At 39.1% G+C, this 24,738-nt stretch overlaps 1 protein-coding gene across 6 annotated transcripts in view; it reads left to right on the plus strand.

Annotated features, from left to right (window-relative positions):
• Positions 1-8,676: 8,676 nt before the first annotated feature.
• POLE2 (DNA polymerase epsilon 2, accessory subunit) overlaps positions 8,677-24,738 on the plus strand; it is a 31,695-nt gene continuing 15,633 nt past the window's right edge. For 2 of the 6 annotated variants that reach the window (XM_041759209.1, XM_041759210.1), the window contains exons 1-9: positions 8,677-8,769; positions 13,304-13,404; positions 14,804-14,879; positions 17,138-17,215; positions 17,364-17,457; positions 20,424-20,498; positions 23,231-23,338; positions 23,941-24,024; positions 24,631-24,687. In XM_041759209.1, the coding sequence (XP_041615143.1) occupies positions 8,702-8,769; positions 13,304-13,404; positions 14,804-14,879; positions 17,138-17,215; positions 17,364-17,457; positions 20,424-20,498; positions 23,231-23,338; positions 23,941-24,024; positions 24,631-24,687 (741 nt within the window). In that variant the 5' untranslated portion in view covers positions 8,677-8,701. The remainder of the gene's footprint in view (positions 8,770-13,303; positions 13,405-14,803; positions 14,880-17,137; positions 17,216-17,363; positions 17,458-20,423; positions 20,499-23,230; positions 23,339-23,940; positions 24,025-24,630; positions 24,688-24,738) is intronic. The other 4 variants (XM_041759212.1, XM_041759214.1, XM_041759211.1 and 1 more) reach the window with 3 other exon arrangements.

Consider the following 24,738-nt stretch of genomic DNA (forward strand, 5'->3'; position numbering starts at 1 on the left):
GCATGCTAGATCCCTTCTCTGATGCATCACTCCAGGCATGAAACTCAGAGGCGTACCATATTTTCTTTTAAAACCCACTCTTAAAAGTAATTTGCATTTCTACTAAGTTTTACTGCAATAAAAGATAAAAGTAAAAAGATGACAGAGAAGGGGTTTATATCATAGAAAATAATTTCAAATAGAACATTGTATACCCTTGTTCCTCAGACTCCTTTAGCCACCCCATTGTTGCAGCTTTTGTCAAAAAGATAAAGTCAGACACTAGTTGAAGAGGTGAGGGCAGTTTGTTTGTTTGTTTCTTTCTTTTTTTGGTAGTGAACTGCAATAAGGAAGAGGGTCCAGTATGACCTGAAATCAACTTCATGGAAACAGAAAGCTGGAGACTTTTGAAAGGCAGGGATGTGCTAAGAGAAGGCACCGAGGAGTGCTAAGGGCGGGGGTGATCCTTGTGACTAAGCCATCTGGGCTTGTTAATTGGAGCCTAACCAGAGAAGAAACAAACTTCTATCTTTATGACCAGAGCTGGTGGTGCAAGTTAAAGCAAGGCATCTACCAAAGTTGAGCCTTTATCTTCCCACTCAGGAACTGGGATTGAGAGCATATCTCCCTGAATGTTTGCATTTCAAAAAGACAGCTCTCCCATCTTCAGAGAAACGGCTTGGGGTGGTAGATTTACATCTCAAAGGCAGAGAAAGTATTTATAATTGCAAACTTTCTGAAGTAACTGCTGTAAGAGGGGGCTCGGGATCTATCTCCCTACTAGAGTTGGGACTGGAACAAACCAAATTCTCCTGGCAGCATTAAGCTTTCTCAGGAAGGCAACTGTAAGGGGTCCTGGGGTTGTTCTAGAGGTTGGGCCTTGAGCTGTTAGAAACTGTGCTAATGTTCATGTCTCTAAGTGTGTGTACATGGAAGGCGTGGGGGATAAAATCATTTGTGATTGCGGCCCAGCTGAGAGGAGTGCTCAGGAGAGCACGACTTGAGTTTGTTTGGTCAAGAAGAGAGTCTTGGTCACCTTTGCATTCATTGGTCTTCTCTCCTTAGTCCCCAGTCTCAGAACCTTTTGCTGACTCTTCTCTACTATTCTATCCCTCCAAGACTGTCCCCAAGGAATGCTAAATTCTTCTCTATCATTCAGAGGAACTCAGGCTACCCAACTCCTATCCCAAACTCCCCAACCCAGATCTAAGAGCATTTCTTCTTGTCTAACGCCATCGATATTAGACAAACAGAAAGGCATGAGCAAGCCTCAACTTTCCCTTCAGAGCTGTTGCAATTTTTTTAATTGATTTGTATTTCATAATAAGGAAGGACAAACTATTTTAAAGCAAAAAGAATAAGGACAAAACAAGCACCTCTGTACTCACCATGCTCCTTCAAAAAAAGAGGATAACCCCTTTGCCATTGCTTCTTCTCAGCCTTTTGCCCCCATCCCCCTCGCCCCCCAGCAGTAATCACTAGGCTCTTATTCCCCAGCTCTTCTCCATAGTTTTACCACATAGATCGTTTTTGAACTTTTTAAGATGGAATCATGTTGTAGATATTCTTCTAAGATTTGCTTTTGTTCACTCAACATATGCCTGAAATTAACTTGCTTGCGAAGGGGTGTAAATCTGTTTTTTCAATTGCTGTCACATTTTATTGTATGAACATTTCAGAATATATTTATCCTTTGTACTGTTGAAGGTCACCTAGGTTCTTCCTAGTTGTTACTATAACAGCAAGGTTATTAGTAAATATTTTAGGGTTTGCGGACAACAAAGTATCTGTCAGAACTATTCAGTTCTGCCTTTGTCACATGAAAATAGCTAAAGACAATACACAAACTTGGCAATGTTCCAATAAAACTTTATTTATGGACACTGAAATTTGAACTTCATATAATTTATATGTGCCACAAAACATTCTTCTGATTTTTTTTTAACCGCTTAAAAAAACAACAACAACCATAATTCTTAGCTCTTGAGGGGTACAAAAACAGGTAGTGGGCCACATTTGGCTCAAAACTGTAATTAACTAGTCCTCAATCTACAAAATATTCCTAGAATTGAACTTGTCGGGTTATAAGGTATGAACATCTTCAACTTTACTGGATAATACCAAGTTGCTTTCCAAAGCAATTGTAACAATCTATATGCCCATCACCAATGGATAACAAGTTCAATTGCTTTTAATCCTTGATATTATCTTTTTAATTTTGCCAATCTGATGACTATAAAAAAGTATATCTTCCTGATTTCAAATTATATTATAAAGCTATAGTAATCAAAACAATATAGTATTAGCATAAAATGGTTATATAGATCAGTGGAACAGAATAGAGTTTAGAAATAAGCCCATGCATACATATATGGTTAATTAATTTATGACAGAGGAGCCAAGAATATACAATGGGAAAAGTGTCTCTCTTCAATAAACAGTATTGGGAAGACTGAACAGCACATGAAAAAGAGTGAAACTGGACCCTTACCTTACACCATGCACAAAAATCAACTCAGAATGGATTAAACTTAAACACAAAACCCCAAACTGTATAACTTAGGAAAAAAAGGTGTGGGGGGGGCTCTTTGATGTTGGTCTTGGCAGTGATTTTTTTTGGAGATGACACCAAAACACAGGCAACAAAAGCAAATATAAACAACTAAGACTACATCAAACAAAAAGGCTTTTGCCCAGTAAAGGAAACAATCGATAAAATGTAAAGGCAACCTACAGAATGGGAGAAAATATTTGCAAATTATATACCCAATAAAGGTTAATGTGTGAAATATCTAAGGAGTTCATACAACTTAATTAAAAAAACAAACAAAAAACAAATAACTTGATTATAAAATGTGCAGACAACCTGAATAGATATTTTTCCAAAGAAAACACACAAATGGAGAACAGATATATGAAAGGTGCTCAATATCACTAATCATCAGGGAAATGCAGGTCAAAACTGCAATGAGACATCACCTCATACCTAGTAGGGTGGCTGTTATCAAAACATCAGAAGGTAAGTACTGGTGAGAGTGTGGAGAAAAGGGAACCTTTCTGCATGGTTGTTAGGAATGAACATTGGTATAGCCATTATGGAAAACAGTATGGAGGTGCTTCAGAAAATTAAAAATAGAACTATCTTACGATCCAACAATATCACTTCTAGGTATATATCAAAAGGAAATGAAATCACTATCTCAAAGAGCTATCTCTGCACTCCCATGCTCATTACAGCATTATTAGACAATAGCTGAGGTATGTAAACAATGTAAGTGTCCATTGATGGAAGAATAGAGGGGCACCTGAGTGGATCACTCATTTGAGTGTCCACCTTCAGCTTAGGTAATGATCTCAGGGTCCTAGGATCGAGCCCCTCATCAGGCTCTCTGCTCAACAGGGGGCCTGCTTCTCCCTCTCCCTCTTATGCTCTCTCTTGCTCTTTCTCAAATAAATAAATACTTTTTTAAGGATGAATGGATAAAGAAAATGTGATATATAAATATATATATACAATGGAATATTATTCAGTCTTAAGAAAAGAAGGGATTTACCTACTCGACACCTGAGTGGCTCAGTCAGTTAAGCATCCAACTTTTAATTTTGGTTAAGGGCCATGAGATCGAGCCCAGCATTGGGGTTCTGTGCTGGGTGTGGAGCCTGCTTAAGATTCTCTCTCTCCCTCTCCCTCTGCTCCTCCCCCTGCTTGTGCATGCACAGGCAGGCTCTCTCAAATAATTAATCTTAAAAAAAATCTCATTGAACTGCATTCTTCCAATATGTGCAAAGTAAATTATACCTCAATAAAAATATTTTTAAAACACCCTTACTGTATCATTTTCTTGTTGGTAGTAATATTGATATTATATTTTTGATATGGTCCACTTGTCCTCCTGGGCCTGAAAGTCTAGTCGTCACTATAGAGCACCAAATAGACAACTATCCTATTATGTAGAAAGTGTGATGACAGCAAAAGTCCAGGGCACCTTAGAGCTGCACAGGAAAGCCCCTAACTCAGATTTGGGAGAGTCAGAGGGAAAGTTCCTGAGAGAATGTAATGTTTGAGCTGGAAACTGAAGAATAAGTGGAAGTTGTTCAGGCAAATGGAGAGGGAAGGAGAGGGAAGTGTTCCTGGCAAACGGAACAAGAGGAGGAGAGACAACCTGCTCACTTTATCCTAACGTTAGGGAGCTTTTGGTTTTTGTTTGTTTGTTTGTTTGTTTGTTTGTTTTGTTAGGGAGCTTTTGAAGTGTTTCAAGTTGGAAAGTGACATAAGAATTATGTTTTAGAAAGTTTATTCTGAGAGAAGACTAGAGATAAAGAGACCAGTTGGCAGGTCAGGCACTGCTGGTTAGAGAGGCTGGTGTCCTGAGTGATGCCTCTAGTCATGAAGACAGAGAGAAGTGGACAGGTTTGAGAAACAGTTAAAAAGTAGAATCCAGAGCACCTGGCTGACTCAGTCAGTGGAGTATGCAACTCTTGATCTCAGGGTTGTGAGTTTGAGCCCCATGTTGGGTATAGAGATTACTTAAAAAAAAAAAAGAGTAGAACCTAAGGAAGGAGAGAGAGGAGTCAAGGATGCTGCCTAGCCTACTGGCCTGGTCAATGGGTAAAGAGGTGAGGAATTAGGGTAGTGAACATGAGAGAAGGAACAGATTTGGGAGGGATTATGGTGAGTTCATTTGGGGGCATATTGACTTGGATTTGAAGCAGAGAGAAATAGGAGCTAGAAATACAGATGTTGGAGTCATCAGCACAGAGTTATACTAGGACTCAATGAGCTAGCCAGGTGAAGGAGATTTGGATGGCAAGTTGGTGCTGGCTGTTGGCAGGAACCTTGATATCATAACACCTAGACCTTTCCATAAAGCTACTTGAGGGCAGCTGGCTTCGCCAAGAGCTGGTGACCCAGGAGAGAGCAAGACAGAAATAGCAATGTCTTTTATGACCAGTTCTTTCTACAATATCCTATTGGTTATACAGGTCAGTACTATTCAAAGTAGGAGGGGAGTACACAAGTTATGAACACCAGGAATAAAAAATCATTGGTGGCTATTTCTCTTAGAGGCTGGCTACCACAATCGGGATGGTTGCTTCCATCTGTTGTCCTCCCATGCCACTAACTTTTTGAAGAGAACAGGCCAGTTTTTTTTTTAAAGAATATATTTATTTAATTGACAGAGAGAGAGAGAGAGAGAGAGAGAGAACAGCAGAGAGAGGGAGAAGCAGGCTATCCACTGAGCAAGGACCCTGATGTGGGGCTCAATCCCAGGACCCTAAGATCATGACCTGAGCTGAAGGCAGGCACTTAACCGATTAAGTCATCCAGGCGCATTGACACTGGGCTTTTAGATTGTCCCACATTCTGGATTTGTCTGATTTTTTCCTCATGTTGTAATTTAAGTTAGTTTTCTCTCCTCCATGTTCCCTTAAGCCAGAAGTTAGATCTAGGTTTGATTAAATTGAGCTTAACATTTTTGGCAAGCATACTTCATAGGTGACACTGTATATGTCCTATTGCATTACAACAGTAACAAAACTTCAAATTAGCCTGCTTTAGTGATGCTAAATTTCATTTTTGGTTACCTCTGAATGACTCATTGTAAAAGTAAGTTCTCTCCTTTGTATTATCAGCTAGTAACCTGGAGGGTAATACTTTGGGACTGCACAAGTATCTGTTCCCTAAAACTCTTACCTGACGGTTTTAACATTTTATAACCCTATTCCCTTCACTTAACTCCGTACAGATTGCCATTTGTTTCCTGTTTATTCTAGTGGTTAAGTAGATACAGTCAATGATCATTATCTGTGCATTCCATGTTTGTAATTTTACCTACTTGATAAAAATTATTTGTAACTCCCAAATCATATTGGGGGCTGTCACAGTCATTTGAAGACAGGCACAAAACAGTGAAACATCTTAGTTGCCCACCACACGTTTGTGGCTGAGGTTGAGCAAGGTGACACTGCTTTCTTTCTTCATCTCTCTTACTATACATAAGTGTCTTCTTTAGGGTACATTTAATACCACATTTCTGAATTTTTATGATTTTTGATCATGATTTTGTTGTTTAAAACATAGAACTAAAGTTCTTTCTAGTGTTCCAAGGCATGAGAGAACTGATGTGCCTTAAGAAGAAAATACATGTGTAAGCTTCCTTCAGGCATAAATAATAGTGCTGTTGGTCTTGAGTGCAATGTTAATAAATCAATGACATATAGTAAAGGTGTCTTGGAATAGAAACTCCATAAAACAAAGGTATGTATTGGTTAGTTGATGAAAATGTTATGACCAGAGGCTCACAAGAACCTAACCCTACATTTCCTCTAGTAGCAATGACTAAGTATTTACTAATGCAGTGTTGGTGGTGACTTTATAGAACATAAATATTTCAAATAGTGAGAATCAGACTGTATGTCTATTTTTATTTACTCACCTTTTTTGTGTGTGTTAAAGATTTCATTTATTTATTCATGAGAGACACAGACTGAGAGACAGGCAGAGACACAGGCAGAGGGAGAACCAGGCTCCATGCAGGGAGCCCAATCTCAGGGCTCCAGGATCACGCTCCAGGCCGAAGGCAGGCGCTAAACCGCTGAGACACTCAGGGATCCATATTTCCTCACCTTTCTGACATATAAGTTCAAAATTTCCTTGCAAAATTTTTGTCTTCATATTATATTTCACTAGTAAGTCAATTGGAGAAAGACAATCATTATATAGTTTCACTCATACGGGGAATATAAAAAATAGTGAAAGAGATTATAGGGGAAAGAAGACAAAATGAGTGGGAAAAATCAGAGAGGGTGACAGAACATGAGAGACTGCTAACTCTGGGGAAGGAACAAAGGGTAGTGGAAGGGGAGGTGGGTGGGGGATGGGGTGACTGGGTGATGGGCACTGAGGGGGGCACTTGACGGGATGAGCACTGGGTGTTATACTATATGCAGGCAAATCGAATAATAAAAAATATACCAAAAAAGAAAAGAATATAGTTCACTGGAAATATATAGAGAACTGTGTTCAATAATCGGTTTTCTCTATGATGTTATATTTCCAATTTAATGCACAGGTAGGTGTGTTGATTTGAGTGTGCTTTCAATTTTACATTTGTGTTTTTCTTTTCTATTTGCTTGAGTATGTAAAACATATAAATAGGCCTACAGTTGAAAGTCTTACTACAGGGCAGCCCGGGTGGCTCAGTGGTTTAGCGCTGCCTTTGGCCCAGGGCTGATCCTGGAGACCTGGGATCGAGTCCCATATCTGGCTCCCTGCATGGACCCTGCTTCTCACTCTGCCTATGTCTCTGCCTCTCTCTCTCTCTCTCTCTCTCTCTGTGTGTGTGTCTCTCATGAATAAATAAATAAAATGTTAAAGAAAATAAAGTCTTACTACAAAGAAAGCCTCAGTTTCATCCTTATCCTCTCCTGTCCTTTACAGTTAGCCATTTTTTGGGGCACCTGGGTGGCTCTGCTGGTTAAACCTTTGACTCTTGATCTCAGGATCCTGAGTACCTTCTGCAAGCCCTGCATTGGGCTCTACGCTGGGCATGGAGCCTACTTAAAAAAAAAAAAAGTGGATACAGTTAGCGGTTTTTTCAGTGTCTAGTATCACACTCAGGTTTTTAAAAATACAAACCCAAGTAAATACATATACATGTGTGTATTCTTAGGTCCTCTCCTTTACCATGCTTTTTAAAACTCAATCATGTAAGCTGGAAGTACTTAGAAATCGTCCTCATGTTTTATAAGGCTGCATGTTCACTTATAAACACTCCATGGTTTTGTTCAATTCACTGAAGCAAGCGTTTTAAAAGTGCGGCAGATTAACAGTGCACTTGCTGGAATCAGAGTAAATTCACATCATTTACTCAATGTTTCATCTTGAGGGAAACATCTACCGTCTTTGCATCTGTTTTCTCATCTGTAAAATGAGGGTGTTGAAAAAATAGCACACAACTCATTCGGTTTTATAAGCAGCACAAGAGTTCATACATTTCAAGCACTTATGACATCACACAGAACAAAGGAAGCTTTAAATACAAAGCAGGGGGGATCCCTGGGTGGCGCAGTGGTTTGGCGCCTGCCTTTGGCCCAGGGCGCGATCCTGGAGACCCGGGATCGAATCCCACGTCAGGCTCCCGGTGCATGGAGCCTGCTTCTCCCTCTGCCTGTATCTCTGCCTCTCTCTCTCTCTCTCTCTCTCTCTCTCTCTCTCTGTGACTATCATAAATAAATAAAAATTAAAAAAAATTAAAAAAAAATAAATACAAAGCAGGGTGGGTGGGAATGGTAGGGATTTGTAGCAACTTCGAGGGAATGTCAGGGAAAACCCTGTGGCGCCACAATATTTCCAGAGCCTGTGTGAAGTAGAGAACAGGAGTACGCAGGGGCCCCGGTTCGGGATGAGCCGGGACGGGAGTCCCTGAAGATGTCAGCGATGTGACGGTAGGTCAATGATGCGTTGGATAGGCAAGCACATGCCCAACCACAGACCAGGAAAAGACGCTTTCGCCTTTCAGTCTTCGGGCAACCAGAGTGCGGTATCGTTTCCTCCTTTAGCCTACAGGATTGCAGGGTACAGACCTCCAGGCACCCGGCCTCAGGGTCCCTAGCCAGGTCGGGGGGAGGGGGCGGGGCGATCCGGGACGGAGGGGCGGGGCAGGGGTGGGGCAAGTCCCGGAAGGGGCGGGGCCGCGGCCCGTGGCGCCAAAACGCGAACATGGCGCCGGAGCGGCTGCGGAGCCGGATGGTCTCTGCCTTCAAGCTGCGCGGCTTGCTTCTCCGGGGGTGAGTCTCCGCGGGGTAGTTTACCGAGCGGGAGAGCCGGGGCCAGGCGACCGCGCCAGGCAGCCGTGCGCGCCGCGCGCCCATGGGTGGCTCGGCCTTAAGTTAGAGACCCTTAAAAAGCTTTAAGAAACGAAACGGATCTGGTAGGGTCTATAGGGTCTAAAGGCTGCGGTATCTTCTTAGGTTTCCGCGACCTTCGCGCGGAGTCGAAGCGTTTCTGTCGGGTGCTATATGGCTCTCCTCCTGCGCAGCAGCGGTTTACGGGCGCTGTGACTTGGGCACCTCTCAGCTCCCCCTGCCCCCAAGCTCTGCCTTAGCAGAATGGGAATAAGCGCAACTTCACGTGGTTAGTGAGTCATCAGGTGGGCGACCTGGGAAAGCCCATAGGCGTGTCAGTAGTCGTCACCTTATTTTGTGAAAATTGTGAGCCCTCCCCTTTTCAGTTTTGGATCAGGTGTTATTCCTGAGTGAGAATTCCTATAGAGTTAAAAAGTGGCTAAGTTTGAAGCACATTCCTAGACCTCCTAGGTCTCCCTCCACTTCCCTCCTTAAACATTCCTTTTAGAACTTCTCTAATAGGTTTCCTGGCCATAATCAAGTTTTCTTGTACTTACCGAATGCACTTTTCTAGGATTTTTCTCACTAAATCTGTTTTGTTTTTTGGAATACAGTAGTGTTTTGGTACGTATTTAAATATGGAATATACTTTTTTTGGGGGGGGTACTAGGTTGTGATTGCTCTTGCTCTGTGCGGAGAGTTTTTGTTTGTTTTTGAAATAATGATTTTTATGAGTGTTTTAACTTTGCTTTTGGCTTAGTGGTGAACAAGGGCAAGAGTGGATATGCCCTGGGAGAAAATAATGAATTTTGTTCCACTGATCCCTGACATTTTGAAAATACAAGCAGTTGATCAATTAACTTTTCTTTCTTTTCCCCTAGAATTTGACCTAGTATTCAACTGTCATTCATTAATTAATTTAGTCAGAAATACACTGCGATCCTGTCTTAACAGGATCTGGGCCATATCATGTATAGCTTTACAGGCTTTGATCTATTCTAAGATCACTGTGCTGGGGCAAGGAGTACAAGAGAAAGGAAGACACTGTGGAGATTGGGGAACATATAGTGTATTAGTTATTTATTACTGTGTAACAAATTACTCCAAATCTTAGAGGTTTAAAACAGCACACGTTTACTATCTCATGTTTTTTGTGAATCAGGAATTCAGGTAGGCTTACCCGGGTTCTCAGCTTCAGGGTCTCTTATATAGCTGCAGTCAGAATGAGGTCATCTCATGTCAGTTGGGCAGGATTTGCTTCCAGCCTCATTCAGTGGTTGGCAGGATTCAGTTCTTCTGGGACACTTGGACTCAAGGCCTGAGGCCTTGCTGACTGTTGGCTGGAGGCCACCCTCAGTTCCTTACCATGTGGTCCTCTCCAACATGGCAGCTTCCTTCATCAAAGCCAGCAAAAGAGAGAATTAGCAAGACCCAAGTCACAATCTTTTGTAACCTAATCAAGGAAATGACATCTCATTGTTTTAAAAATTTTACTTTTCAAATTACAGTACAGTAAAATGATCCATTACTTTTTTTTTTTAATTATAGTCTGTTGTTAGAAGCAAGTTACTAGGTCCACCCCATAACCAAGGGGAAGGGCTACACATGGATGTAGCCAGTGTGAATACCAGGAGGCATGGATTACTAGGGTTTTTTTTAGAAGTCTGTCTACTGTGGTATTAAGTAGTTCACAGTTATTTAGTTTCAGTTGTGAAAAGGATCTCAGGATAGAGGCGCTCTGATAATGCATAACAAGGTGACTACTTTGGAGTTAAAGGAGGGTTTCATTAAAAAATGGTTTGAGCTTACTGTTCAAGGATGAACAGGACTTTTGTAGGTGAAGAAAAGAATGGGGAGAAATGACCATATAAAGGCCCTGAGGCAGGAGAGCCCTCGAGAAGCTTTATGAGATTTGGCAGGGGCAGATCCTATATAAGTCTATAGGCTTTGATCTGTCCTAAGAACTGTCCCACTATTTACTCACTAAAAATGTGTGTGATTTTAGAGACTTAATCATCATATATCTATGGACCACCTTCAGAATGCTTGGCACTCTGCAGAGGATGGCATGATTCCAGTTTTCAAGGAGCATCATTCATAATAAATTGGAGAGATGTAATACCTACACATGGAACAATCAATAAGCAACCTAAGTTAAGAACAATTAGCGTGATGACTATAACAATAACATTGATGTGAAGTGTGAAGTTGTGTGCTACAAACAGAATGGCATGCAATTAGCTAATTATTTAGACAGTCTTCATTCTGAGCCCCATTGGTATCTAAATCAGCAATTCGTGTGGATTTTTTAAAATTTATTTTTTGTTTTTTAAGTTTTATTTAAATTCAATTATTAACATATAATGTGTTACTGGTTTCAGAGGTAGAGGTCAGTGACTCATCAGTCTTTTATAACATCCAGTGTTCATGACATCACATGGCCTCCTTAATTTTCATCACCCGGTCCCCGTCCCCCCATCCCCTCCCCTTAATTTTTATCACTCAGTTACCCCACCCCCCAACCCCTCCCCTACCCCTCCCTTCAGTTTGTTTCCTATGATTAAGAGTCTCTTATGGTTTGTCTCCCTCTCTGATTTTGTCTTTTTTTTTTTCCTCTCTTCCCCTATGGTCCTCTTTTGTTTCCAAAATTTCACATATGAGTGAGATTATGATAATTATCTTTCTCTGATTGGCTTCTTTCACTTAGCATAATATTCTCTAGTTCCATCCATGTCATTGCAAATGGCAAGATTTCTTTTTTCTTTTTTTTTTTTTTTGTTGGCTGAGTAATAGCCCATTGTATGTGCATACCACATCTTCTTTATCCATTCATCTGTTGATGGCCATCTGGGCTCTTTTCCATAGTTGGCTATTGTGGACATTGCTGCTATAAACATTGGGGTGCTGATTTCCCTTCGGATTACTAGATTTGTATCTTTGGGGTAAATACCCAGTAGTGCAATTGCTGGGTCATAGGGTAGCTCTATTTTCAACTTTCTAAGGAAACTCCATACTGTTTTCCAGAGTGGCTGCAACAGCTTGCATTCCCACCAACAGTGTAAGAGAGTGTACCTTTCCCTGCATCCTCTCCATCATCTGTCATTTACTGACTTGTTAATTTTAGTCATTCTGACTGGTGTGAGGTGGTATCTCATTGTGATTTTGATTTGTATTTCCCTAATGCTGAATGATGTTGAGCATTTTTTCATGTGTCTGTTGGCCATTTGTATGTCTTTGGAGAAATGTCTGTTCATGTCTTTGGCCATTTCTCGATTGGATTGTTTGTTCTTTAGGTGTTGAGTTTGATAAGTTCTGTATAGATTTTGAATATTACCCCTTTAGCTGATGTGTCATTTGCAAATATCTTGTCCTATTCTGTAGGTTGCCTTTTGGTTTTGTTGACTGTTTCCTTTGCTGTGCAAAAGCTTTTTATCTTGGGATCCCTGGGTGGCGCAGTGGTTTGGCGCCTGCCTTTGGCCCAGGGCGCGATCCTGGAGACCCGGGATCGAATCCCACGTCGGGCTCCCGGTGCATGGAGCCTGCTTCTCCCTCTGCCTGTGTCTCTGTCTCTCTGTCTCTCTGTGACTATCATAAATAAATAAAAATTAAAAAAAAATACCTTTAAAAAAAAAAAAAAGCTTTTTATCTTGATGAAGCCCTAATAGTTCATTTTTGCCTTTGTTTCCCTTGCCTTTGGAGATGTGTCTAGCAAGAAATTGCTGCAACCAAGATCAAAGAGGTTGCAGCCTGTGCTCTCCTCTAGGATTTTGATGGATTCTTGTCTCACATTCAGGTCTTTCATCCATTTTGAGTCTAATTTTGTGTAAGGTGTGAGGAAATGATCTGGTTTCATTCTTCTGCATGTGGCCAGATTTTTTCTTTTCTTTTTTTTTTTTTTAAGTTCAGCTTTATTGAGTTCTTTTGGAGCAGGGGGATTCTTGTGGTTTCAGTGAGTGTTGCTTCTGTGACTATATCCATATGTCATAGTTTTTCCTAGTCTAATTTTCTAATTTTAAAATTGAAAACAATGAAGAAATTACTAAAGTTTACTTTAAGCAAATGCATTGTCAAATCAATAAATATATACTTAAATGTCTATTATCTTCAGCACATTGAAGCAGATGAAGTCATGCCTTAAATGTAAGGTGATAAATGGTAAAAGCCTATTGTGATGTATCAGATCTGAGGTGTATAGGAATTTTAACAATCCAGAAGGAAGAGAAGGGTGCAGCAGGTAGGGCTGGTCAAGGAAGGCTTCCTAAAAGAAAGATGTGATTTGGGGGGCTTTAAGAATGGTTATGTTGGCAGAGAATAGAAAGAAGAATTTGTTCAGAAAGGGCAGGAGGGGTGAGCACTGCTTACAGTGAAGAGTGAATAGATCCTAATTTTAATGCCAAATTGATGAGTGCCAGTTTGGAGCATTAAACTTTGAGCCTCAGTTACCGATGACCTGCCTCATCTATTCTTTCCATCCCAGTGAAGCCATTAAGTACCTGACAGAAGCTCTTGAGTCTATCAGTGAAGTAGAGCTTGAAGATGCACTGGAAAAAATCATCGATGCAGTTGAAAAGCAACCCTGTAAGTAACATTTTCCGATAGCTCTTAAACTGTTCTACATCCTCAGAAAGGAAAACAACAAAAAAAAAAAACCTGTTCTACATCCTCAATTAGATTTATAGATTTAAGTGAAAGTTCCATATTGAGATATTCCAGCGTTATGAGACATACTCATGGTCGCACATCTTCCCAATGGGTAATCTCTGCTTCTGTTAGAACTTTGGGATGTTCTCCAGAGACTCTTAAAGTTTTTCCCCCTCATGGAGCTCTCATTGCCAGCTATCCTGCACTTGACTTCTGATTTTGATCTGTTCCTTATGGTCACTTTTGTCTCTCAGCATGCCTACTACTTTGTCTTACTTGGGTTCTGTACTCCTGAAAGTTTGGGGGGTGAGGGAAATGAATAAATGAGCAGGGCCAATTCTCCCTTCTGGCTCCAGCCTTTTTTGAGGGGATCTTTTGGTTAAATATTTAAACTTTTACTGCAAGTATGGGCCTACAAAAGAGAAATGTTCTTCTTCTAGTTCTTCTAAGTACAGATGGCCAGTGTTTCTCGAACACTGAAAGATAGAAGCAGGTGTGGCTTGCTCTCAGGTGTTGTATCGATGCTAGTTTCTTCAATTATGTAGGAAGACATGTTCCATGATACAGGAGAAATTACCATTATGTTTCATTTTTTATTCTAAAGGCAGAATTTTAAATATACCTTTGCTTTTAAAAATTGCTTTATAGTTGAAAATTTGGAAAATCATGAATTGTGGAAGAGTAGTATATATTCATTTAAGATGGCACATGGTGTTCTGCCTGAGAACATAACAAAGTATTCAAGGGTGCCCACTCTGGAATCAGGCTTGGGTTTGTGTTGCCATTTATACTTTCCAGCTGTTTTCTTGGGGGCAATTTATTCAGTCTCTTAAAGTTGCACCCTTAAGATATTATCATATGAATAACAATCTATCTGTAAGGACAGCTAATCTAATGGAATAATGCTTGTGAAGTATTGAGCATAGTGTCACACATTTACTAAGGGCTTAAGAAGTGGTAGCTGTTATATCTGTTACTATCATGCCTATGGAAACAGCATTTATGATAGAAAGTTATACTAATGTAAGCTTCTTAAACCTAGGAGTTTACGGAAGCGTTTATATAACTGAATTTATATTATTAAACAATATTTAGAAATGTAAGCCATTTGGCTGTGTATTAAGATATTACAAGAGTATTTGAGTGTAGAAGATTAAGGTTTTTGAGATATGGCTTTTGTTATTGTTCTGGCCCAACCCTTTTTTGGTCCTAAAAACTATATAATGAGAATCTCAGAGTTAGTATTTACAGATTATTTTTAGGAAAAAAGCTATCTGTGGAAATAAGTGATTTTTATGCCTGTTTCTAAAATTGAACTTTGAAATTCTCTTTTCAGTGTCATCAAACATGATCGAACGATCTGTAGTGGAAGCGGCAGTCCAGGAATGCAGTCAATTGGTAGATGAAACTATGTATGTGGATAAAATGAACTTTTCTCCTCTGTTGGAGACATTAAGTTCTTTCCTTCTTTCATTTCTTTTCTTTCCTTTCCTTTTTCTTTTTCTTTTCTTTTCTTTTCTTTTCTTTTCTTTTTCTTTTTCTTTTCTTTTTCTTTCCCCTCCCCTCCCCTCCCCTCCCCTCCCCTCCCCTCCCCTTCCCTTCCCTTCCCTTCCCTCACACAGAGAGAGGCAGAGACATAGGCAGAGGGAGAAGCAGGCTCCATGTGGGGAGTCTGATGTAGGACTCCATCCCAGGATCCCAGGATCACGACCTGAACCAAAGGCAGATACTCAACCACTGAGACACCTAGGCGTCCCTATTAAGTGCTTATTTTAAGTGATTTTCTTGGGGAAATATTTAATGGTCAGTATTTTTACAGTGGTTATTTCTTAGTGTTTCTTATTATATAATATTAATACATTATAAACCTCATTATTCAGTGGCTCATCTTTACTATTTTTTCCTGGGGATTTGAGATTACAGTGTTGTTTATACCATTACTACGTTCTGCCACTACCCACTGGATATGACTTTATATTTTGTATGCTACCAATAAATTGAATTGAATATTCAGAAATATATTTTGCTTTTGCTCTTAGGAAAGTGTGGTGTCCATAGAAGTTCAGTGACTTACTTTGAGTCACATGGTGAATGGCAAAGAGGGTAGAACCTTTATGATTCTTTCCACTAACTTATAATATGGGAACTTAGGAATTTATATGGCAATAATTTTTCTGGGTTTTATTTCCAAGTGTCCCTCTTTCCTTTCCTCTTTTGAATATGATACTTCTTTCCAAATTCACAAAGTTTATTTTATTTTTATATTTTTTTAAAGATTTATTTATTTATTCATGAGAGACACAGAGTAAGAGAGGGGTAGAAACACAGGCAGAGGGAGAAGCAGGCTCCCTGCAGGGAACCTGATGTGGGACTTAATCTCAGATTCCAGGATCAGGCCCTGAGCTGAAGGCAGACACTCAACCACTGAGCCACTCAGGCATCCCAAAAGTCACAAAGTTTAACTGGGAGGAAGACAACAAGGAAAATGGACAGAAAGTATTAACTTTAGTAGTTTTTTTTCCTCTTTGGGGCAATGGGGATCACTGATAGGGGTCATTGCCATATGATAGCTGCTGAGTAAATAGGAAAATTGAAGAATTTTAATTTTAACTTTGCAAACACACTATTTAAGGTACTAGGGTACAATGACATATCCCTAAAGCCATCAATAGAAATTCAAAATGATTGTATGGAAGTGTAAGGATAATAATCATAAAGTAGGGATTAATGTTAACTATTTCTTTCTATGCCACAGTTAGCCAATGCAGAGGGCCAGGGAGACTGAATGGTAAACAGTCTTTGCAACTTCAATTGTCAGAAAATTATTATATTATGGCATAAGAGAGGCTTTCATTTTTATAGATGAAGAAGTGGCATGACAAGTCCAATAACCTGTCAAGATTTTTCCACTAGAAAATGGTGGAACCGTACTTGGAATCCAGGTTTTCTTCAAATCCACTAGTTCTCTGCTACTCTATAATAGGTGCTACCATAAGGGTAGCAAGAACATTTTTTACCATATTCAATTTGGGAGATAAACAGATAAAATTTTAGGGAAGATTTTCTAGCTTGCAATATTTATGCAATAGTGCTATAAATTTTTTAAAAACTTCATTCAAACATGAATATGTTATTAATAGTGTTTAAAAGTAAATTATTTTGTTGAATTTCTTCCTCTAACACTGTAAGTATCAAGAATATGGCCAGTATTTTGGGAGTTCTTTTTCTATTTTATAGAAAAAAATAGTTCTTTTTCTATTTTCTTTATGGTTCCTGGGACACTTTCGTATAATATTTTGGATTAAAAAATTGTTGGAAATGAATCATATTCTTTAATAATATTACAGCTCATAAAAGTAGTACCCATGGGGAGAGATTTCTTTCAGGATATAATTTTTTATACATATATATTCTTTTTCAACAGATGACATTCATAATTAGAAGTTAACTTGATGATGATGATGATGATTTTTGTTTGACAGTACTGGCAATGCTTTCTTGTCTCTGAGAGGAAAATTTTAACCCCAGATTAAGACACTCTAAGAAATTAAGTATATGACCTGTGGAAAGTACATTTATATACCATAAAATTATAATACAAATTTTTGTGCTCACCTAAAATTCTTATGTTTCAGTAAATCAGGTCTGTGTTTTGTGGGCTGTTTTTCAGAGAACATATTTTCAATATCATAGGAGCATTTGATATTCCACGCTTTGTGTACAGTTCAGAAAGAAAAAAATTTCTTCCGTAAGTATACCATCTATTGATTTTAAGCTAATTTCAGATGCACATTTCTTTCAGAAGGCATATAGCCATGATTCATTTTTGGCCTACCTTTATGTATTGAGATAGTTATAAATAGGCATTCCTTTTTTTTTTTTTTTTTTTTTTTTAGTCTATTAATGACCAACCACCCTGCACCAAATTTATTTGGAACAGCAAGGGATAAAGCAGAGCTGTTTCTTGAACGATATACCATTTTACACCAGGTAAGCTGAGCGGGGAGAACGGAATGAGACTGTTTAAATTTAGATGAGACTCAGGGTTAATTAAAGGATGGGATTTTCTAGTCCAGTTTTTGTCATTCAGTAGACTCTCATTGGGCTATGTTTGAGACCATATGGAGGGAAACAGAAATGAAAACAACTGTAGTGATAAAAATAGCAGCTAACATTTATTACCTGCTTTGAGTATACTGAGTACTCTGTTTCGCATTATGGACATTACTTACCTCATTTAATCATTAAAATATCAGTGTATGTATAAATGCTATTATCCTCACTTTTTCCATCATTTAAAAAAAATTATTTATTTGAGAGAGAGCGAGAGCAAGCACAAACTGGGGTGGGTGGATAGAGGGAGAGGAAGAAGCAGGGCTTGATTCCAGGACCCTGAGATCATAACCTGAGCTGAAGGTAGATGCTTAACTGACTGAGCCACCCAGATGCTCCACTACTATCCTCATTTTACAGATGAGGAACTGAGACCTAGATAAGTTTAGGAACTTGACCAAAGATCACATACTGTAAGTGTACACAGGATTTGAATCCAGTGTGTCTGACTTGAGCCCAGCCTTTGCCTACTATACTAAACTGGCTTCTGGCAGCTTACAATCTTTGAAGTTAAGGACATTTGCACAAACAAAATATAAAGTAGAATTTTATATGTACTGTAAAAGAGATACAAACAATGTATTCATTGGGAAAATTGGGAAAGCCTTGAGATGGGCCTTGCTTGATTTGATCCTGTGGAAATGGGGAAAAGGTGGGGGTAACAGTGTTGAACAAAGACACAGCCAAGGGAAAGAATGAACTCTGGAGGAAATGATGAACAGTTGGTTCATTTTGTGTGTAGAGGAAGGCTCATAAGAAGGAATGGCAAGGGATGGGTTTGGAAAGGCAAGTGGGAGCCAGATCATGGGAGCCTTGGATGATATTCTTGGTAGTTGTGATTCTAGTTTCTTGGTGTAATGAGCCTTAGAATACCAGGGAGCTTCAATCACAGCTGGATTTTGTGAGCACTTCTCTACCAGCAGATTTGGGGAAGAGTTATGAATGTGAGAGAACACTTAGGGGAGTCTAGTGTTAGTCTTGACAGAAGTGACAGCTGAGGGAGAAGGAAGTGGCAAGGGTTATATAGATGGGACCACACTGGAGCAGTGGGAGCCATCATTCATGGTGACTGAGTGGATATGAAGGAGATGGGAGAGCATGAAGACTAATGGATGATTATGGTTTTGAGTCTGAGTGAGGAGGACAGTAGAATAATATGTTAACAAAAAGGAAATGTTTGGGCAGCCCTGGTGGCTCAGTGGTTTAGCGCCGCCTTCAGCCCAGGGTGTGATCACAGAGACCCAGGATCAAGTCCCACTTTGGGCTCCCTGCATGGAGCCTGCTTCTCCCTTTGCCTGTGTCTCTGCCTCTCTCTCTCTCTCTGTGTCTCTCATTAATAAATAAATAAAAATCTTTTTAAAAAATCTGTTTATTTGAGAGAGAGAGAGAGAACATGGAGGGAGGAGCAGGAGGAGGGAGACAAGCAGACTCTGTGCTGAAGGCAGAGCCTGACTTAGGGCTCCATCTCACAACTCTGAGCTGAAATCAAGAGTCACACGTGCTCAATGGACTGAGCCACCCAGGTGCCCCTTAAAAATAAATTACATTTTAAAGTCTATTATATTATTTTGGGTGTGTCACTTAACCCTTCTGAGCCTCATTTTTTAATTTTTTTTGCCTCATTTATTCTTATCTGTGAAATAAAAGGGTTGAATTTTAGTCCATTCACATTTTTATTGCAATTATCTCCCTGAAAGCAGATCTGATTTTATTATTATTCTACTTCAATATCTGCTTTCCATTGCCTAGAAGATAAATTTCCTGGCTTGGCATACAAAGTCTATATTGTCAGGGTTCTTTTACTGGAGATTACAGAAATTCAGACTGACTAAAACAGAGACCTTTATTGGTTTGTGGAAAGGTCTAGGAGTCCACCAGTTTCAAGCATGGCTGGTTCCAGGATATCACAAGTCATGAGGCTTCTTCCTCTTTCCATCTCCTAGCAATTTTTAAAAATTGATTTTACTTTCAAACAAGTTCTCTTTATGAGATGACAGAGGCCCCTGTAGCCTCAGCAGCACCTGGAAAGAGAATTCCACTCTTCCAGTGCTCCTAGCAACAGCCTCTTAGCAGCTCTTAGCTTGGGGCACTTGCTCAACCCTGAACCATTCACTGGTTAAGGGTGGAATACTTTGATTCACTTGGCCTTAGTGGTCTTTTATAGAAGGGGGAAAGGACAACAGCCCTGCCTAAACTACAGACCACAGTGAGACGAGGGAGATGGTTCCTCAAACAGAGGCTCCAGCTAATCTCTTACTTTGTATAATATTCTGCTTTGTACACCTCATGAGCCAACTAATACTAAACTTCCCATCACTTCCCAAATACTCTTACTCTCATAACTCTCTTGTGACACATCCCTCCTTCTCCCTGAAAAGTCTTGTCTCAGTCTCTTTTGGTTTCTTACTAGCAAAGTCTTATTTATTGTGTTTAGGATCTCATTAAATACCCCCTTATCTCTGGGGTGCTTTGTTGTTTGGTGGCCCTTGACTTATGTCTCTCATAAACCCCTGTGCTCTGAGGATGATACTTGGTTTGTAGTCTTCATATCCTCAACCGAGACTGCACTGCTGTCAGCTACACAAGAGCTTTCTCTTTAAAAAAATTCTTTTAAATATTTTTTTTATTTTCAGAATTACATTTTTGCCTAGAATTTATATATTTGTATATTAAGATATGTCGGCTTTCAAATTTGTTGAGAATAGGCAATAGTAACATTAGTTTAAAGGTGTTTTGTCAGAGTACTTTAATGAATTTTTAAATTTTATTGTAATGAATTTTAGTTTAAGATGTCTGATTCGGTAATTCATGTGACTCTTTCTTTTTTTTTTTTTTTTTTATAGAGGACCCACAGACATGAATTATTTACTCCTCCAGTGATAGGTTCTCACCCTGATGAAACCGGAAGCAAATTCCAGGTTAGAACATAGGTTAATGTTAATGTTAATAACTAGGTTAAGTTATTTAGGGGGTGTAAGAATATAAGTTAAATATTTATTGCTTAATTCTAATTTATTGAAATTTAAGTGAAAATGAATCACTGAAAGCTGTTTAACTGGCTAATTGACCTGTTCATGCTCCCTGTTGATAAAGTTGATGCCCTGCGTCCTGGGTCCTGTAAATCTCTAAAAGAGATTCCATCTGGGATCCCTGGGTGGCTCAGTGGTTTGGTGCCTGCCTTGGGCCCAGGGTGTGATCCTGGAGACCCGGGATCAAGTCCCACATTAGGCTCCCTGCGTGGAGCCTGCTTCTCCCTTTGCCTGTGTCTTTGCCTCTCTCTCTCTCTCTCTGTGTCTCATGAATAAATAAATAAAATCTTTTTTTAAAAAAAGAGAGATTCCATCTTTGGGACAGGCCCTGAGACTATGGTAGCCCCCTGACAGTTTCTGGCCATCAACACAGATCTCTAGTCCTCTTGGTCTATTTGCTGGGTATGACATTGGCTTTCTGATCAGCTATCAGAAAGGCAGTGTCCTCCCCTCACTCACACTCCAAAATCCTAGTCCTTGTTCCAGGCCTCCTCTAGTGACCAACACACACTTACTCAGCTAAAGTGTGCTCTGTCCACTGAAGTAAAAAGTTTATTGAAGGCACTAAGGAAAACATTTACAGGATAAATGAGACAGCACAGACAGGCCGCAGGGTTGTTGGGGCCTGGAGAAGAGGTGAGAAGGAGAATGTTTTCTGTCACCTGTACTCCTTCCACTTTTATACTCTTATACCCTTTGTTCACTTTTGCTTATGCAGTGCACCTAGTCACTGTCAGCCCGTCTGTGGCTTTGTTCTTCTCAGCATACACAGCCCCGCTGGGGCATGTCTTCTGCTACTTCTAGACCCTGCCATTTCTCTGAGGTTCCATACAGGTTCAGAAGAGGCCTAGCCTCTTGTAAGATTACATTCTCTGCTGCAGAAGATGAGAAGTCATGATGATGAGTAGTCTGGTAAATACTAAAACAGTAACACTGTTGGGTGGTAGCACCATAATGAGAAAACATTTATAGTTTCTGCTTTTAATTTTTATTAGAGAAGATTGGCATTCTATTTCCCGACCAAAGACCATCTATATGTTTTCTTATGTATATTAGGTTTCCTATGGCAACTCAGATGTGCACAGAAGCATTCTTTCTCGTCTCTTTTTTTGCCAGACTTTAGTAACTTTAAGACTTAGCTATGTAATTTATGTTCTTTTCAATCTTTCCAAGCTGTTTAATTCTGTATTCCTGTTGGTAACTTTACCTATTTAAACTGCTATGTATGGTACCTACATGGTAATTTCTTTATTGACTGCAAAAATTGTGTCCTCAGGAATACTTGTTACAGCTTTGTATTCCTGCTTTGCTTACTTATTTAATGTAAATTATTTATTTGTTTAATATAAATTGCAGTATTTTTCCTAGCCTATAAGTTGTCTTTTTATTCTCTCTTTTTTAAAAGATTTATTTTGGGATGCCTGGGTGGCTCAGCGGTTGAGCGTCTGCCTTTGGCTCAGGGCATGATCCTGGAGTCCCGGGATCAAGTCCCACATCGGCCTTCCTGCATGGAGCCTACTTCTTCCTCTGCCTGTGTCTCTGTCTCTCTCTGTGCATCTCTCATGAATAAATAGGTAAAGTCTTAAAAAAAAAAAAAAAAAGGAAAGATTTATTTATTTATTTTAGAGTGAGAGTTGGTGGGCCAGAGGAAGAGAATCCCGAGCAGACTCCATGCTTAGTGTGGAGCCAGATATGAGGCTCGATCCCACAACCCTGAGATAAGGACCTGAGCTGAAACCAAGAGTTGGATGATTAACTGACTACACCATCCAGGCACCCCAGTTGTCGTTTTATTCTCTCAATAAGAAGAGAACCTAAGTCATAATTTTGTTAAAGTCCAACTTAATTTTTTGCTTTTATGGATCATGTTTTAGGTTTTGTTTCTAAGAAATCTGTTTAACCCAGTTTTTAGGATACAGGTGTTGCATATCTTTTTCTTTTCTTCAGATTTATCCCTGATTATTTCATTTTTAAAAATTATTTTACATGTACATTGTACTACCTCTTTTGATGTTAGGTTCATGTTTTTTAAGAGGAAATCTAATATCAAATGTTAGTGATTACTATGGGTTGATGCAATTATATATGACTTTATTGTTTTATATTAAAAATTTTTATAGTAAACAGGCATTATTTGTAATAAGAAACATAAGATGGTATAGATAAAAGAAGTTTCACTTGGTAATTACTATAAAAATGAAGAATTATATGCCTTTTTATTTAGCAGTTCTGTTTCTGGAATTTGTAGAAATTTGTCCAACAGTTCTCCCCATGCAGTGGGCCAAGAGAGGTGCAAGAAATATTAAGCACTGGTTTTACTATCAGAAAACTGGGAGCAACTTAAGTGTCCTTTAATAGGAATTTGGTAAAATAAATTATATATACATATATATATAATAGGTAATCTCCATTCATTGAAAAGAATGAAGTATATCTATTCATAGTTAAATGGAATGATTTCTAAGACATTAAATTTTAAAAATTAAGTTGTATAATAATACAATAATATGGCTTAATCTTTGCAAATACAACAAAAACTGTATGATTATAAATTGTATATGTGTGTATTAACATATACTGACCAAATAAATAAAATTTATATTCTTTTCTGTATTTTAAAGGTAAATGCACTTATCATTATTCAGAATACAGCAGTCACTCTCTGTCCATGGGGAATATGTTCCAAGACCCCCAGTGGATGCCTCAAACCACAGATAGTGCCAAAACCTGTATGTGTCATGTTTTTTCCTACACATACATACATACCTGCGATAAAGCTTAATTTATAAATTAGTCACAGTAAGAGAGTCACAACAGTAATTAGTAATAAAATAGAACAATTATTTATAATTAACTGTAATAAAAATTATGTGAATGTAGTCTCTGTCAAAATATCTTAATATATTGTGCTCACCCTTCTTATGATGAACTGAGATGATAAAATGTCTTCATGATGCGATGAAGTGAGGTGAATGATGTAAACATTATGATATAACTTTAGACTACTGTTGACCTTCTGACGATTCCTCAGGAGGACTGTCTGTTTCTGGGCTGCGGTTGACAGGGTTACTGAAATCATGAAACATGAAACTGTGGATAAGGGGGAACCTGCTGTAATATGGTATGAGACTACAGTCATTGCTAAGAGCCTGAGTTGGTACTTTAGCTTCTTATAGGATAAATTACATTTCCTGTGTTCGATTTGATTTTCTACTATAAAGTAGGTGTAAATACTAAAATTCACACTCAAAATTTACTTATTCATAAAAAGATTAGTTTCTTCAAAAAATGTGTTTTCAGTCTTTAAGAATTTATTTTATCTTATTTTAAGCTTAAAACAATAGAAACCCTCCTGGGCAGTACAGCCAAAATTGGAGATGTGATTGTTCTTGGAATGATAACCCAGTTAAAAGAGGTAAGTTAAACTTAATAAGCTTCAGATTGTTGTTTTCAGCCTTCAGACTGATGAAATGGCAGTTACTCTAGCAATCCTGCAGAGGATCCAGGGCCATGTTCTCTAGGGAAGGCTCCTGCCTCAATTGGCAAGTAGCCTTTGCCTCTGCATTCAGTTTCCTGAGGAGATGTTGGGAAGGAGTGTTTCATACAGGCCACCAGTCTGCATGGCCTGAAATTAGCCCAGTGGTGTCTGGTTGAACCGAGAGTACTGAGGTTCTAAACCAGCAAGTCTGCAGACCACATCCTGCTCTGTCAGAGACACTGAAGACTCTTGAGGCGGAGGCACCTGGTGAGGCCCTGTGGCAGCCCATGAGCATTTGTCTTGCCATCTCTTCATTTGCAGTGGTCATTCTCTGTGTACTGATAAAGAGTCTCAGTCTTAATCAAGTGATTCATCTGAGGCGACCAGACTAGCAAATGGAAAGGCCTGGACTAGGAATTCCTCGTTTTTAAAAAAAACCCACTGTATTATACTATATTCTGTTGTCAGAGTTGTATTTTAATGATTTTGTTCTAGTATTCATTTTTACACAAATACAGACTGACTTCTTTTCACTTTTTTTAGGGAAAATTTTTTCTGGAAGATCCTACAGGCACAGTACAACTGGATCTTAGTAAAGCTATATCCTTCATTTTTATTTTTTTAAGTCTATGTTGCATGAGTTGGGGATAT

This window comes from Vulpes lagopus, chromosome 6, assembly GCF_018345385.1.
Source record: "Vulpes lagopus strain Blue_001 chromosome 6, ASM1834538v1, whole genome shotgun sequence".
NCBI classification, from domain to species: Eukaryota; Metazoa; Chordata; class Mammalia; order Carnivora; family Canidae; genus Vulpes; species Vulpes lagopus.